Genomic DNA, 18,192 nt, shown 5'->3' with positions numbered 1-18,192 from the left:
ACAAACTCTTTCACCTTCTTCACCTCCTTTCCCTTATACTTTCACTAAGTTCCCTTATCCCTTCCACCTCCTTTCTTGAACACCATAAACTTGGACCTTTCCAATTTCAGTTCTAACGTATTCTTATCCAGATATCTTCTCAGTCTCTACATTATCCCCTTTAAGGCCTCCTTGCCCTTTGCTGGTAGCACTGTCATCTGTATATGCGAGTGATCATATCCTAACCATCCTTCCCCAACTCCTGCTACCAGTCTGGCCGCTCGTTTACTTTCCATATCCGCGATTAAAATCTCAAAAAGCGTTAGGCTTTTTGTCCCTATTCCCTTATCCATCTCGAAACTCTAAAAAATTCCTTCCCCTGTCACCCTATCTTTCGCCTTTTCATATACCTCCCTTGAACACTCAAGCAGGCCTCTTTCCACTCCAGTCTCCTTCATCGTCTGTTACAACCATCCATATCCACCCAAGGAAACGCGCCTTCGAGATCCACAAATAACGCGATCACTTTTGATCTGTTCTTCGCTAATTCTCTATCCACCATGTGCTGCAGAACGTAGATATAATCGATTGTGCTCCTACCCGACCTAAAGCCTGCCTGCATTTCGAGCAATATTCCTTTCCTCTCGAAATCCTTCCTCACCCTCTTTGCTAACAGCAAGGGGTGTACTTTGTAGGCTGTATCTATTAGCTTAATTCCTGTAAAATTTCCCTGCCTATCCCTATTCCCTTTCTTATACAGTGGCACTATTAACCAGTCCCCTGCAACGACTGTAAGTTAGCGTTAGGTCGCCAGTGGACTAAGTGAAGCTTGCGGCGCAGATCGCGCTGGGAGACTTTTCAGCCTGTTTTTACATGGCAGGAATAGGCAAAACTAGTAAATTTAAAGTATTTTTCAACTCAAGAAACAAAATTAAACTTATAATTATACTAAATTTTATTATTGATTTCCAAATACGTGTATCAAATTTATATAAACTAGTTTTGTAAAAAATAAGCTTCAAAAAAGCATGGTGAAACAAGAAATTTATTTTATAAAAAATAATAAGACATAACAATGTCAGATGTTTGTATAAATTAGTAATTCATTAGCAACAGTAGCCCTGCTACAATAACAGATGATTTATTGGAATAAACGAATTAATCTTTTTATGAAAGAATTTAAAAAATAAAGACATCGTTTCACTTTAAGATAACATGTTCCATATTTCTCATAAAAATACATACAGTTTTTATTAAATTTTTTATATTTACACGAAAGAATTTAAAAAAATAAAAGTATAGTTTCAATTAAATATAAAATGTTCAATATTGTTTATTAAACTACTGTGTTTGATTGGTTTTTCATACTTCTACGGAAGAGTTTTATAAAATACAGTGTTTATATAATTTTTTTTTCTACGCCAGATATTTTTTAATGAAGATATTGTTTGAGTTTTAGGTGAAATGTTCCATATTTATTATTCAGGGTAGCCGCTGGCCCGGGAAATCTGAAAAACCGGGAAATGACAGTGAATTTATTTTTTGACCGTGAATTTTACAAATGTTTAGAGAAAAAAAGTTCTCTCCAAGTTGAATTTCAACAGTTTTTTAAATCACCAATTGACTTTAATCTTTTTCAATCATGACATCATTCAGTTTATAATGTGTAATCCGAAAATCTTCTACTTTAAAAATGTTCTATTTTAAGTTTTAAATTTTAATTTAAAGAATTTTAATATGCAGTCTTGAATATTTGCATATTTAATTAAATAATTTTTTAAAATAAATCTGTGCTTTAAGTATTAAAAGGAAACAATAATTTATTTTAAAAAAAAGATCGATTCGAACTCGGTTCAAAATTGAGGAATTTCCACATTTTCACGTTAAAAATTTAATGTTTTCAATTCGAAAACCTTAGTCATTTAAAAAATATAAGCTTTCTCATTTAAAATTTATCAATTAATGATTAGTGACAAATTAATTTGTCACTAATCATTCCTATGCTTGCCATATAAATATAGGCTAGAAAGACTCCCAGCGCCGTCTGGCCTCCACGCTTCACTTGATCGTACTAGTGAACTAACTTCGATGCAGGGGGCTGCTATTAACCCCTCTCTCTACGCTCCTGGGACTCTCTCACCCCTTCATAATTTCTTCACTACCTCTTTCAGCCTCTTCCTAAACTATTGTGCACTATAGAGTCACGCTTCATTCTCTACCCCTTCCAGCGCTGCTGTCTTTGACCTTCTTAAATTGCTTATCCCCACTCTACGCTTGCTAAACCTATTTATTTTCTTTCACACGTACGTCTCTGTCTTAACACTTGCCAACTCCTGTTCCAGATATTTCTCCTTTTCCTTATTTTGCTTCCTTTTCCTTTTGCTTATCCCCACTCTACGCTTGCTAAACCTATTTATTTTCTTTCACACGTACGTCTCTGTCTTAACACTTGCCAACTCCTCTTCCAGATATTTCTCCTTTTCCTGTTTTTTTTATACATCAATCAAAACCCATTCCTCATTTCTATGTACTCCCTTTTCGTAGTTCCCTTTTTCCACTTTTTGTACTTCTTCACCTTTCTTTTAGCTTTTTACATTTCCTATCACACGACGGACTCAACATTCCCTTCTTCTTTCTAAATATCTTCTTTTGCACTCAACCTTTCACTTTCTCTTGTAAATACTCCCATATCTATTTCACCGACTCCTCTTCAAAACGTATCTTGCCTAACTACTCCTGATATTTCTTTATGGCCTTCCTTGTCCAGCTCACTCTCTTTCCATCGTTACTTCCCCACCCTGCTTTTCGCCCCGGCCCCCTCTGTCCACAACTCTAATGGCTGATGGTCTGATTCTGTCTTCCCTTCCACTACGAATCTCTCCGTCTCCGCTTGTTGCTCAATCTACTATTATTTTAAGTGATGAAAAAATTTTATTTTTTAGCTCCAGCAGTATATTCAATATTAGTGTTCCATTGAATCTAAAATAAGTAAAGAAACAATTAAAACTGAGTCTTTATTTAATTCACAGTGGAGAAATTGGGAGCAGATAAACGTACACACATAACGCCGTCTATAGTTACGTCCGAAGGAAATCTAAATCAGCCTTGCATCAAAATGAACATTGAACTCTGTATCACGGGAACTGAAGGCGTTTTACCAAATATATACGTAAATCAATGTCCTACCAATCCTCACGAAATTAATATTGCTATGGAACCGACGATGCAGCAGGAGAATGCAATGAAAACAGAAGTTGAGAAAAATGTAGGAATCAGTTCTACAATCCCACAATTGATCATCCCTTCTGTCTCACAATTGACCACCTCAGCTACTGTCTCGCCATTTACGACTACTCCTTCTGTTAAAAAAATGACCGCTTCTTCTATTAAAAATGAGGTCATAATGATAGATTTATGTGATGATAATAATTTTTCTTCTTTTAAAAATGGAGATCTTGCCGAACTAAATAGTCATGAAACTAATTGTGAAATATTGGGTATCACGGAATGTAAATTAGAAACTAAATATGATATATTTGAACAAACTCACATCGTAGAATCTGAGACGGATATAGAAATAGTGGAGGTGCTGAAAAAAGATAAGAAAAAGAAGAATAAAGAAAAGAAGAAAAGGAAGAAAGAGAAAAAGAGAAAAGATGGTAAAAGGGATGAAAAGAGAAGAGAGAATATGGAAAATATAGAGGAAATGAAGGAGAAGAAAATAAAGATTTCAAAAAATATGGATGGAGAAACTTATTCAAATTTTAAATCAACGATTGTTGGCGATGTAGAAAAGAAACATGAAGGCATGCAAAACGCTAAACTTTCACCTCTAAGCATGAGGATTGAAACTCAAACGTCACAAAACAATCCACCTCCAAATTCAACAAAATGCAAAACGGTCGGCTATGAATGTAAAGAGAGGAACATTAAACAATTCCAACTAGAAATTGGCATTGAACAACGAGAAATGCCGAAGTGTCAAGCACTATACCAAAAAATCGTTTCGTGGGATCCTCAAACATTTGCGGTATGTTTCATGATATTTATAAATTTACAAGTATCTTGTACAGTATAATGTAGGGTAAGGAGAGGCAGCGCCGATCGATGGGACAACGATGACTGCTTATGACATCGCGATTATTTAACAATTTTAACTATACGTTGCATTAAATAATATTATTTTATTATAGAGATATTGTTACTTACTAAAATCTTAAAAATTGACGTTGTAACAAATAAAACAATATCACATTATGTAATTATAATAATTAGAAGTAATTCAAGTTCAAAATATATATTAAATATCATAGATATTTGAGGTCTGACCAGGGGGGCAAGCCCGACGAAAATAATAGTTTACAAGTGCTTAGGTGATACGCATCTCATAAGTTTCGTCGATAAATGATCGGTAACGTAAAATAGCCACTTATCGTGTGGGTTAGGGATCGTCCATAAATTACGTAACGCGTTTTTCTTTTGTTTGAATAAAGACGAGCATGAAATTGATGTGAAGTTGAGAAAGACACAACGATATAAACAAAAGAAAAAAGTGTTACGTAATATATGGACGATCCCTTACGTGGAAGAAACTATTAAATATTATGATTCTCAATCCAGTCGGTATGCAGGTGTCTTGTATTGGTACGGTTTCTGGATATCTACAAAGGTAATTTTTCCCGTACATAAAATACCACGGAAGTAAACCATAATATTTTCCCATCTTTAGACGTTTTGATTTTCATAAGAAACCGCGGTCGGTTTTGCCCATCGGTGGGGGACAAAGCAGACGAAATACAGCTTGTTAGAAATAATTAAATTACCAAATAATTGAAAAAGGCAAAATGAGACATTGCTTATAATAAGGCTTTACAATCGGTCCGAATTCTGAATTATTTCAACAATCAGAAAATTTGTAGACAAAAATGATAAAATACGTAAACATACGTCACTGCTCACTTGAGTCCCCTATTTTTACAAACTATGTCCTCTATTATTGGGAAAAGTTATTTTTGAAAAAAATATAGGCTTTAATCCCTGATGGTCAGAAGGTAGAATACATTTTAATTTTTCCTTGCAGGGTTGGTATTCTAATCCATTTAGCCTGAAAGAAGAAGAATTTAAACCAGTTTCAAAATCATATGAAAGCTACGAAAATTATTGCAGCGTATTTCTACCACTTGTCATGCTGGAAATTTTTCATTCTATCAAAAATGCTTACGTGAATGTGAAGAGAAGTTTATCGTAAGTGCAAAATGCATATCTGTAAAACCTTTCATGATATAAAATGTTTAAATAATTAGGTTGATGGTGTCAAAATGAATCCATTACAATATTCTATAACAGATTTGCAGATTGTGAAATTGTGCTAGGATCAGTTAAAAAAGAATTTATAAATGAAGAGTTTGCAGACATGTTGAAATTCCAGATTAAAATCACCAGCAAAACACCAGCCTATAAATTTCCTAAACTTGGAGATCTGCTGCAGCTAGAAATGAGGATACCACAAGTCGAAACTCCCACAATTCTCTTTGCTTACGTTTTATTTCATCAATATTTGAGCTTGCAGAAAGGTAAAGTTAAGAATCAATGAAATTGTGAAAAAATCAGGGCCCAGTTCGGATCGCGAAAAAAAAATAATGAAGTTTAATTCTTGAAAACTACCTGAAACTTACCAAAAATATCTTTAAATTTATCGAAAATTTCTGTAATTCATTTATTGCTTTTATATAAAAAAACAAGGATTTACAAAGCTTAGGTTATATATGTGAGGCTGGGGCGTGAAGCTTCCTCTTTGACCAAATCGATGATCATCCCTCTTAAAACTGAGTCTTTCTAGTTGGTATCCTTAGCTCATTAACAGACCAAAAATTACGAAATTAAAAATAAATTTATTTTGCAATGTGCTATTTGAGAATAAAATTTTTGTAATCTAAAAGTTTTTATAAGAAGTACTGATCACCATGGGATATATTTTCAAGATTTGATAATATAAATTTTTTTTAATTTTCAGAGTAGAGTGGAGGAAAAATGAAATTTTCATGTTTTAAATCGATGAACAACATCAAAAGTGTGTCAAAATCATCTTTTAGCATAGAAAAAAATGTGCACTGTGCTCGCAAATTTGAGCGCGCCAGGGTGCGCGACTGTTGGTTCTCGCGCTTCGCTCTCGATAATATGTTCATCTCGCGCTCGATTTTTCTGCATACTCCTTAAAACTAAAAGTGAAAATATCGACAACAGTAATTTGCTGATTGTGAATTCGCTTTTGTTTAAGCTCCTTCGGCTTTAACGAAAATATTCTCATCACGTATCTCGTGCTTCGTACTCGAGTTTATCCCTGAAATTTTATATGAGTCCCATAAATGTATATTATTATAATTCGTAACTTGCGTTGGTATTAAAACAGATGAAGTTTCATTGTCCCGTTAAAAAAATGCGCATTCCTTAAAAAAAATGTTGTTATTAAACGTTTTATTGAAATTTTACACATACGGTCTACTAAGCAGCCTTACCGTTTTTAAACTTCTAAATTATGTATAATGATATAATTCGGTTCGGTTTTGATTCCTCTAGGACAGTGATCGGCAAACTACTGCCGCGCGGCAGCCATAGCTGCCACGGCGGGTCGACTCAAAATCTCGTGGCAGTACGTGCTGCCGCCAAAAAGCTCCAGGCTGCCACAGCTGCTTCCTTTGTTGAGCAGTTGGCGTTAAAGGGATTAAAATTCGAAACAAAAAATTAGCTTTCTGAAACCTAGAAATTCAAAATCTTTGATTTCTTGCGATCAAAGGGAATCTAAAAAGCGTCTTGAAATACTAAAAATCAATGCATTATAACCCTTTTGTTTTAAAATTGAGTTCTCATTATATTCCATCAAATCATTGATTTTTAACTTCCCAAGTATAAGTTCAGATGTATTTAATCGAAAAAAGTCACAGATTTCGAATCCCAGACTTATAAATCGCTAATATGAGAATTTAAAGCAAAATTCATTTGTAACTTTTTTTTCACTTTGAGTATTCCTTCTGACAATGAAGCCCTGCCGAGGAAAAACAACCCATCTCAGGAAAAACGTAGCATCGATGAAAAAAGCGCGGCAGGCGAAAAAAATTTCTTAGGTCAAACCTGCTCTTACCTGAAAAGTGGGCAAAAAGTTTTCCGATCACTCCTCAAGGATCAAACCGAGGGGCCTATGACAAAGCCACCAAACGCGTCTTCGGGTCACGGATAGATGGTCCCTGTACCAAGGGTTTCTGCTGAATATGGTTACAAAAATAAATAGGCAGTCGCGGGCAATTGTCCAGGGGTGGTCCCGAAGGAATTAACCCCCAATCGGAGGTGTGAAAACCGTCCCGAAAGCTGAATGGCACCTGGGTGAGGTGTCTAGAACGGTGATTCTGGGATACCGGGCGACATCTCAGCGTACGCAGCCTTATCCCTGCATGCGGAGCTCTACACGGATGGACGAACCCCTTTCCCTAGCTTCTCGTGAGAACAACAATGACAATACCAAACATAGTTGTAGTAATTGCGGTTCAAGACAACAGAACACGCAGGGCTCCCGACAATGGGCCGGCCAACAATGCCGACCACTCTAAAGCTGGGGGAGCCAATGAGAATGGATTCAATGCGATGGATTGGCGGAATCTCGGGACTTTTAGGTGGACGGAGCAACAGAATCACGCCTTGTGAGAGTGCTACAATGCGAGTGTGGCCCCTGAACGGGATTACATGGCACGGCTGCATGCTGCGTGGTGCAAGAAACACCCGGAGCTATCGCACTTTTCGCAAAAACGTCTGCGAAATCATGCCGAACTATTCCAAAAAAGGGGCTATGGAAGCGGAACGCCTACTCTACCACAGCTAGAACAATCCTGCAACAAAGAAAGAGAGGCGACACTAAGACCATACGCGGGCAGGCATCCAATAGAGGAAGAGCGATGCTTTATGGCCCGGAGAAACATCAACACCAAGGTTTCTCTCAAGCCTAAAGATCTGGCGGAAATGGATGACGAGCTTCGTGGACATTTTTCCGAAGAACCCGAACTCTGCGCTATCAGTTATTGTGTGTATAATTCAGCGAGAGCTTTGGCCTATTCGTACCGTAAAACAAAACCAAGGGTTGATTATAAGACCAAAAGACGAATGCATCAACTTGCCATAAAGATAGGTTGGACAAGGCAGTACGCATCCCGCATTCATGTGTGATTGACTACATCGCATCTGGCAGGAAGTTTACCTCCAAGGTTCGAAAGTTCGCGCGGGAACTACGGACCCGTTATCACACACTTAATAAGTCAAAGCTGCTGACCAACAGGCAGCATATTTTTGACAGAATACGGATACTATCTGACGCTAAGAGAAGTCTGGAGCGGAGGGAGAGGTGTGTCAGAGAAAATCAACTGTTTCTCTCTGACCCATCTCGATTGGGCCTTTCGAACTATCGGCGAGGGACAAAGTATCTGCAACGAACATGCTTGCCGTCCCGGTAGTACTCTATTCATTTGGATTTGGAGTTGTTCCATGGACGAAGAACGAGCTCAGATCCCCTGATGTCGGGACAAGAAAGGTTATGCACATAAACAAAAGCATGCATCTTAAATCTTCTGTTCCGCGACTGTACATCTCACGCCGTCAAGGTGGTCGCGGAATATTGAGTCTTGAATGTCTTCACAACGGGATTATTCTGGGTACAGCACATAGAGTCGCAAATGGAAGAGACCCTCTTCTTAAAATGGTCAGGAATCACGAAGTAGTGGGCAAAGGAGCGTTTCTGTACAAAGCAGCGGAGGAGGCTGCTGAAACACTCGGACTCAACTTCAGTATTAGGGGTGAGCAAAATGCATCAAATCTTATCTATCTCGAGTACTCACTCCTGAAAGCCCGGTTTAAGAAAGCAAAAGAGAAAAACTTTCGTGAACAGCTCCTCAATAAGAGGATGCACGGTATCTTTCACAGAAATGTGGAGGATCAGTCAATGTCGTGTGAGATAACGCTAGCTTTCCTTAAATCGCTTGGATTGAAGTCTGGTACGGACAGTTTCATTTTGGCATGCTAAGACGGTGTCATTTTCACCTTAACATACCGTCGACACCAGCTGACAAAAACATCGTAGCCAAGGCGAATGAAAAGAAAGAGAGCTGTAAAGACCTTATAAGGGAGTTTCAACGATTGTACCCGGAATATTCTGTTAAACTAATCGTCCTTATCATCGGCGCTCTTGGAGGTGCCAAGCTTTCACTTGCTAATAGCCTAAAGAGCATCCCTGCGTGTCAACAATATGCTAGAACACTTGCGGGAAAAATGCAGAAGGCGGTTGTCCTTGGGTCGCTCCGTGTTCTCAGGGTGCACGAAACTTTTGCCGGATCGTCGTATTGATTTCATTACAGACTGTAACCACCTATCTCACGGTCGTAAGACGTGGTTGTGGCTGAAATTTTACCGCGATTTCGCTGGGAGCGGGTGTAATTTTTCAGATTAGCACCCGTTTCCGGCGAAATCCTGCGGTTGTCCTTATGACAAATTTTTAATTATATATACTTATGTGTGTGTGTGTGTTTGTGTGTGTGTGTGTCTTTGGAACATGCATTATTATATTTGAGAATACTTAAAATACTGTGAAAATGTTGCATGAAAAAATGTAACTTTTGGATTTTCCATTATTTTTTATGCTGTCAAAATTTAGTTTTGGATTTATCAAGAAAATTCAAAAACTTGTCATGATAATCTTGTAGGGCATTTAAAAAGCAATATTCTTCTTCTCTTCACTTTTTTTCATATTGTGCGTTACTTGGCATAGAATGTTCATTTTCTTGTTTTTTTTTTTTGTAATTTTGTAAATGCTATAACTCTGGTAATTTTTGATTTTTTGAAAAAAGTCACGAGTATAAATTGTTCGACTTTTTGAATACTATGAGTAAACGTACAGAGAATGCTTGACTTTTGATAAAAGTGGTCTCAACAATATTCAGAATGTGCCCACTTTTTGAATTTTTATCCAAAATGGCTGGCTAACGAACCTGACCTTTAGTTTAGGAAATTAAACGAGTGTACCAAAGGGCTATCTAATTGAATAATTTTTTCAAAAGTTATCGTGTTCAAAGACATACATACATACAGATATACAGACATATTCGTAAATACCTGTTTTTCGGATTCAGAGGGTCTCAAAACGTGGATATTTGACAAAAACTGGGGGGGGGGGGGTCAAATTTTACACAAATCTAATACCTTCTCTACCGAGAATGTAAAAATCACGCGAAATAGAAAACGTAAGTTAAATCCTCATCACTCCTGATTAAGACCATGGAAAAACAAGTCGATTTTTTAATTGATTAAAACTCTACAAATAACTTTCAAAGTGTTTGAAGGTTTATTAAAAGTGCCTGAGTGCGAGGAAGAAAGAACTCAATGGGCTTTGCACAGTTCGCGTTATCATTTCTGAACAACCACTTCAATTTTAACCACGTTTTTTGGCAAAATGAAATGTTATTGTCTGAATATTTCTAACAATTGAGATGACGGATGCAACAACAAATTTTTATGGTATATTCTGAATATATAAGCGATGACTATAAGCAACACACTTTTTAAAAAAAAAACTAAAATGTTTATTTTCGTTTAATAACAAATTGATTCCGAACGAAAACCACGTTTTGTCAACTTCGAGCAGCGGCGCAATCATCGAAAAAATGTTATTTGAAATAACTTATAGTGAGAAAGTTGTTCATTAGACTTTGAGAGAGTTTTTCTGCAAATTTAAAGAAAATTGTGGAAATGGCGGCGAGTTGAAGTCTGCTGCTGCTGCTGCATTTTGTTGTTCTTAACCGTTGCTGCTTTGTGGCTCGGGAACAAAGGCCAATAAATGGAGCATTGCAGCGGCAGCGTGTGTTGACTTCAACTCGCTGCCATTTCCACAGTTTTCGACCGATTTTCTTCAAATTTTCAGAAAAGCTTTCTCAAAGCCTAGTGAACAACTTTCTCGCTATAAGTTATTTCAACTAACATTTTTTCGATAACCGTCCCACTGCTAGAAGTGATGGGAATTTAAAAAAAGTTTTCATTGTTTATCTTGAGTAATAATAATTAATTGAAAAAGTTTCATGGGAAAAATGTTTCGGCTACGTCAACCTGAAGACGAAGGTTTATTTTGTTTTACGTTTCGGCCCCTTTTTTTATCGATAGATTTTCCCGGGTGGACAATACTTTTGCGCGGTTTCGAGCGCTTGTCAAATTGTTGCATCCGTTACCTCAATTATCGACAGGCATTAACCTACAGTACTTGAAACTGCAAAAAAAAAACGATTTTCGAAAAAAGTTGACACTCTAGAAAGTTGTAGATTTTAAGCCACAAATATGTTCTTTATATTAAACTTATAGAAACAGTTTTCAAACACATTAAATAAGCCAGGAATTCAGAAAATATTAAATTCCAAATATCGTATTCTCAAATCACTAATTGCAAAATTAATTATTTTTTACATTTTGCAATTTTTACCTGCTTATTGACAAATGTTCTCTTCTGAAAGTTGGACAATGCTTGCTGACTTCAAGTGTCTAAGGCTCTGAAATCTGATTTTTTCAGTGTCAATATAGAATTGAAGCCAAGTGATGCTTCTACAAGTCTAGCTTAGGGCAAATTATATTTCATAAACAGCTTGTACATTTCTGTACAATAAAAAAAAGGAAATTTGATGAAAAAAGGAGATACAGTAATGAAAACTGATAGTCAAGCAAATCCAATATTTGAAGTGTAGAAGTAAGAAAAGGCTTTATTAAAATAGTTATGAAATTTTTTCATTTTTAGGTGTTTTTGGAAAAATCTTTATATGACCGTTTATTTTAAATAGAGAATAAATAACAGTGGAACACGCCACAAACAATTAAAAAATTGAAGTTAGTTTTATTAATTTGCTGAAAATTCAGCAATTTCGTTATAAAGTGAATCTTTTTGGTGGAAAATTAAACTGTTTTATTGAAAATACGTTTTTGGAGATTAAAAATGATATTTTCAGGTGGAATTTGCATCTTTTTAGTTAAAAATCACAACTGATTAAAAATTAATCTGGTTCATCCTTTTTCATTGAACATACAACAACTTGTAGTTGAAAGTGGAACTACTATGTTAAACATTCTTTTTTTGCTTTGTTTACTTGATGATCCATCATTTTAGTTGAAAAATATTTTTTTTCGTAATTGAACCATATATATATTTTTCATATTCCATTAAATTTATCATTTATTTAATTCAAATAATTTTCAATTCGTTAAAATTTTATTTAGTTTTCATAAATTAATAAGTAAATTATATGTAATCGTTTATTATTGTTTTTAATAAATGTATATACATGTATACAGTGGGATATAGGCACAAATTCGGACTAAGCTATTGGGACATTGTAAAATTTAGTCGGGAAGAAATCGGAAAGGTTCAGAACGAAATAAACGCTGTGGGACAGTGCAACAAAAGTTCGGAAAGGCATCCGTAACCTTCGGAAAGAGAAAGCGTTCGGAAAGAAACGTTAGAAAAGTTTACATTGAAACGATACTTTCTTTGTGGTCCTTTTCGTTTTTTTTCGCTACGGTGCTTGAGTTCTTGAAATAAGTGTTTCTTCAATTTGATATAAAATTGTTTCATTTTGTAAGTTCTTAATTAGAAATGATATAATTTCAAACAATTTCTAATAAAATTGTTTAATTTTCGAAATTTAGCCTGAAATTATACAATTTGGAACGATTTTATTTAGAAATAATACTATTTGTAAAACTTCTATTTCAATACCTTTTTTGCAAGAGGCGCTAAGAACGATGCAAACTAACAAAATCCGAATCTATGCGTCCAAATTTTCCGAAGCCTGTCTGGGAGTGATGTCTCCTGATACTATTTTGCGTGCCATAATATATTATAAAATTAACCGAATAAATTCACTACTTGGGAAAATCACACAATCATGATTTATTGCAATTAAGAAATTGCGAAACAAAATCTAATCCATGATCCATTGCCATAAATATGTTTTCATAGCGTCCCGTGTGGAAAAGCCCCGCTGAGACCTCTTAGGATGAGGGCCCCCGTCGAGGGCCCATCTCGGTTGCCCTAACGGATAAGCGATTCAAATTTCGAAGTCCAAAGGGTGAATATTTTTTCAACTCCACAAATTTTAAGGTTTCATGAGTTTAGACTTTCAAACAATGCATTTCTGTCAAAATTGGATGACACTTTTTTGAAATTCGAATTCTCACAATATGGATGTTCCATAGGGAACCCCGCAGGGGACCCAGCCCGGTTGCCCTCACGGATCAATGATTCAAATTTCGAAGGCCAAAGGATGAATATTTTTTTACACCACAAATTTTAAGGTTTCATGAGTTCAGACTTACAAGCAATGCATTTCTGTCAAAAATTGGATGCTACCATTAAGCCATTTTCCTTTCGGGGTAGGCGTGACTCACTCGGTGGGGAAGGGAGTAATGTGAGGAAGGGATATAAAATGTTTGGGTTGATCCAGAGTTCTCGTGATATTTATTTAAATAACACGTTCGTTCCGCAACAATGCTGCGACCCAGGTTGCTTATCAATTTCTCTAGCAATCACCCCAAGTGAAGATCCACACAAAGTCGTCATGTAAGGTTCCCCACTTGGGTCCTTCTTATATCTCTTCTAACTAGGGTTTCATTCACACATGAAACTTTTTTGAGAGTTGGATGTTCCATAGGGGCCCCCGCAGAGGTGTCAGCTCGGTTGCCCTTACGGATCAACGATTAAAATTTCAAAGTCCAAAGGACGTATATTTTCTCGACACTACTTATTTGAAGGTGGAATGCGTTCATTTCTTAAAAATAGTGAAGTCATACTTACTGGAGAATTATAAATAATCTGCTTGAAATTACACTAAAAAATAAATAATACTCGCATTAAGAAACTTACTCTCTCAGAAAAATAATTGGCGTACGCGTTCTTTCTAGTTTAAAGGTAAACAATTGACAATCTAATTAGTATATATATATATATATATTTGACTGTTAGTGTCAAGTGACGAATCCATACAGTTAAGGATTTTCAAGAAATGGTTATTAGAATCATTTTTACCACCCACCAAAAACCCTTTACAATGTTTTTCAGCGAATTTTCTGTTTTTTGTCCACTTGCGCCTTATTTCAACACCTAATTTAGGGTTTGATGGTATCCTAGTAACTTTTTTCTTAATCTGCATTACATTTACAATTCAAAAAATTTTTGTATCATAATCATGAACTCCCTTTTAGATTCAGCAATGTAGGCTTTCTTACATATTTTCTTTTAATCCACGTAACATGAACTTTATTTTTTTTAAATGTGTTAAGTTATCTCTATTCTTTCTCGTTATATAAGATTTTAAACCAGAAAAATGCAATTTGACCTGTATTGCGCCTTCACAGGATTCTGTCCCATGGCCAGTTGCTGAAAAGGTCCACACCTTCTTGCAAGATGATTTACTCAGTGCGTGATTCTGATAGGGATTTTTAAAGGGAGCTGCAACTGCATCTGTTTTTTTTTTGTAATTTCTCAGGATTCGAATATTCCATATTTTGCACAATGCGATCCATTGCCAATAAAGCATGTGCAGAATCATACATCTTATCATCGGAAACTACTGCAGTACTTTTAGTTTCTGCACCACGATAGCAAACAGCAGTAAATATCTATATCGGATCATTTGTCCAATGATTAGTTCGAAATGCATCTTTTACCATTAACTCTTCCAATTCTCAGCAAAGTTCTTCTGAATTGTTAAATGATTTGAATTACTCTTATTACTCTTATCTTATATATGAACATTCGCTTTTTCTATCCAGGTTGCTAACTCTTTCACAAAACTGTCAATAGAAGTTATTCTCTTTTCTAAGTCACCTTAGTTCCAAATCGTGAAAACAATATCCTCTTCACCAGTTTTCTCTAAAAGTCCTACAGATTAAAAATTGACGCAATAAATTCAGACATCCTCTTTTAAGGGTTCAATTTTAATCCATTTTGGTCGCAGAATAAAATTTTGTTTTTCTAATCCTTACTTTCGGATTTTTTTTCTGGAAAAGGTTAATTATTTCGCTAATACTTCGCGTTAAATATCTTTTTACTTTGTTATTTCATTCATCATTTTCCTTAATTGAAATTACATCCTTATTATTTGGGCTTTGTCTGGTAGAACGTACGTGATAACTTAATTAATATTCTAATGCTTTTTACTTCAGGACACGTTAAAAGTAAATCTTGCTTCTTATATTCTCTTGGCACCAGCATCAGCAAACTGATATTTTCTTGTGCATTTGTACAGTTTTCAAAGCTTTTTAAAAATTAGATACCCATTCGTCGCAAATAGAGCATTTTTATTTTGGCAATGATAAATTATAAACTTTTAAAAGCTTATTGGTCGTGGATTGTGTAAATGCATGTCTTGGCTCTTTCCTTTTTTTGCAAACATAGTTTTTCAGGACCTTTCTTTGATATTCGATGGATTTCGACAAGGCGTAATTGCCTGTTTGAACATACGCGAAACTTAACAATAATTCGGCGGTACCAATTCTTACAATCACTGTCTCTTCAATTGATTCTTCTTTCTGGGAAAGAAGGTGAATAGTTTCGAAGTCAGGATATTTTTCACATACTCGAATAAATTAATTTAAAAACATTGGCCATTTTATCTAAACGAATAAAACACAACTTAGAAAAACGATGTCGAACACTAATTATTCAATACGATTTTTTTCACTCCAGATATTTTTAAAGATGAAATGTCACTAAATAGTATATTCTATCTTTCCATAATTTAGTTTGTTCTAGTAGTGCATTCAATTGTTTTTATATCTACAACAATTGCCTATACATTATATTTAAAAAAAAGTTAATTTACAGCCCCTCAAAAAAAAGGAATCGCTATTATTCGTAAATCATAAAAGATATTTAATAAATATCTGCTGCGTTTAAACATGTGTGACTTAAAATTACGTCATTATTAGGGATTTAATTTTCGACTACAATTTAAATATGAAATTATTATATATTTTAAATTATTTAGACTTTACAGCCCAAAATGTTTTCAAAACAGCGAATCAGCTCTCTCGTTATATTAGAGAAATATGGAGGTCACTTCCTATTGAATACGCCGTATCTCTTGTCGAAAGTAATTTCGCCGTAGCCCTTTCAGTCACCTTTAATTTAACACAAAAAGACAAATTAAATATCTTTTATGGTTTACGAATAATCGCGATTCCTTCTTTGTTGAACAGACTGTAAAAAAATAAGTTTTTTTACAGAAAGAATAGCTTAGCGAAAATGAAACACAGGATATCTTCATAATATTACAATAATTCTAAAAAAAAATGGAAGGTGCCCTTGTTGAGAAAATTGACTTTTTAGTTTTTTCGAAAAATGTGCGCCATTTTGGCAATTTTTAACTTTTTAAAATTTTCTTTGTTGATTTTAACATAGTTTATTTATCCCTAAGAGTTCTTGCAAAGAAACTAAAATTACGTTAATTGTTTCCCAAGATACAACATTTTTTGAAAAAAACTTGAATTTTTACATAATTCACCTGAATATTTATGTAGCCCTAAATTTGTAAAAAAAATTTTTTGACCAAAAATAAAAATTACGTGTCATATTTTGTGACATCACCAGATTCAGACTGCCCGATTTCATATGAAATTGGTCAATACTGTGTAAGTGGTTATTTTAATGCTGATCAAAACAACTTTCCTTGCGACAAGAAAGTGGCCTGGCGCCGCCAAGCTTTTCAAATAATTACCCTAGTTCCCGTCAGGCCTCGACTACACCACTATTTTTGAAGATTTAATACGATAAGTTTTAAATGTGCAATTTGTAACCTTTTAATATCATGCAACATCAAATTATAAAATTATTATCAGACATTTAAAAAAATTGTATAATATTGAACCTTAATTTTAAGAATTTAATTCTTAAGTCTTAATTCTGAATTGTTAATTTTTAAGTTAAAGCTTTTTGGTTTTGAATTCTGTGTACATTTTAAAATAAAATCAGTTCCAAATTAATCAATTTTGTCTCAAAACAATACGGGAATTCTAAATGAAAATTCTTTAGACTGATATAACTTAAAAACGAAAGCTTCATGTCTTCTATAAGTTTTGGAATTTTAAATTTAAAAAAGATTTCCCTATTATCAAACAAAAAAAAAAAATATATATATAATTAAATGTTTGTCATAAGGACAACCGCAGGATTTCGCCGAGAGCGCATGCTAACCTGAAAAACTGCACCCGATCCCAGCGAAATCGCGGTAAAATTTCAGTAATAACCACGTCTCATAACCATGAGATATGTGGTTACAGTCTGTAACGGAATCAATACGACGATCCGGCAAAAGTCCCGTGTACCCTGAGGACACGGAACGACCCAAGGACGACCGCTTTCTGCATTTTTCCCGCAAGTGTGAATGATTCCGGTACCGGGATATTCGGATCGGTTTTGATTCCTCTAGAATCAAACCGAAGGGCCTATGACAAAGCCACCGAACGCGTCCTCGGGTTGCGGATAGAGGGCCCCTGTACCAAGGGTTTCTGCTGAATATGGTTACAAAAATAAATAGGCAGTCGCGGACAATTGTCCAGGGGTGGTCCCGAAGGAATTAACCCCCAAACGGAGGGGTGAAAACCGTGCCGAAAGCTGAATGGCACCTGGGTGAGGTGTCTAGAACGGTGACTCTGGGATACCGGGCGACCTCTCAGAGTTCGCAGCCTTATCCTTGCATGCGGGGCTCTACAAGGATGAACGAACCCCTTTCCCTAGCTTCTCGTGAGAACAACAATGACAACACCAGACATAGTTGTAGTAAGTGCGGTTCAAAACAACAGAGCGCGCAGGGCTCCCGACAATGGGTCGGCCAACAATGCCGACCAATCTAGAGCTGGGGGAGCCAATGAAAATGGATTCAATGCGATGGATCGGCGGGATCTCGCGACCTTTGGGTGGACGGAGCAACTGAATTACGACTTTGCTAGAGTGCTACGATGCGAGTGTGTCCCGTGAACGGGGTTACATGGTACGGCTGCATGCTCTGTGGTGCGAGAAACACCCGGAGCTATCGCACTTTTCGGAGCAACGTCTGCGAAACCATGCTGAACTACTCCGTAAAAGAGGCTATGTAAGCGGAACGCCTACTCTACCACAGCTAGAACAAGCCGGCAACAAAGAAAGAG

The 18,192-nt window shown here is 35.8% G+C and overlaps 1 protein-coding gene across 1 annotated transcript in view; it reads left to right on the top strand.

Moving 5' to 3' along the window:
* The window catches only part of LOC117169242 (helicase sen1-like), a 90,992-nt gene that overhangs the window by 33,831 nt on the left and 38,969 nt on the right, over nucleotides 1-18,192 (top strand). Inside the window, exons 6-8 of the mRNA XM_033355512.1 lie at nucleotides 3,009-4,009; nucleotides 5,060-5,223; nucleotides 5,326-5,552. Coding sequence (XP_033211403.1) covers nucleotides 3,009-4,009; nucleotides 5,060-5,223; nucleotides 5,326-5,552 — 1,392 coding nt within the window. The remainder of the gene's footprint in view (nucleotides 1-3,008; nucleotides 4,010-5,059; nucleotides 5,224-5,325; nucleotides 5,553-18,192) is intronic.

This window comes from Belonocnema kinseyi, chromosome 3 (genome assembly GCF_010883055.1).
Source record: "Belonocnema kinseyi isolate 2016_QV_RU_SX_M_011 chromosome 3, B_treatae_v1, whole genome shotgun sequence".
Lineage (NCBI taxonomy): Eukaryota > Metazoa > Arthropoda > Insecta > Hymenoptera > Cynipidae > Belonocnema > Belonocnema kinseyi.
This window is presented reverse-complemented; position numbering and strand designations above follow the sequence as displayed.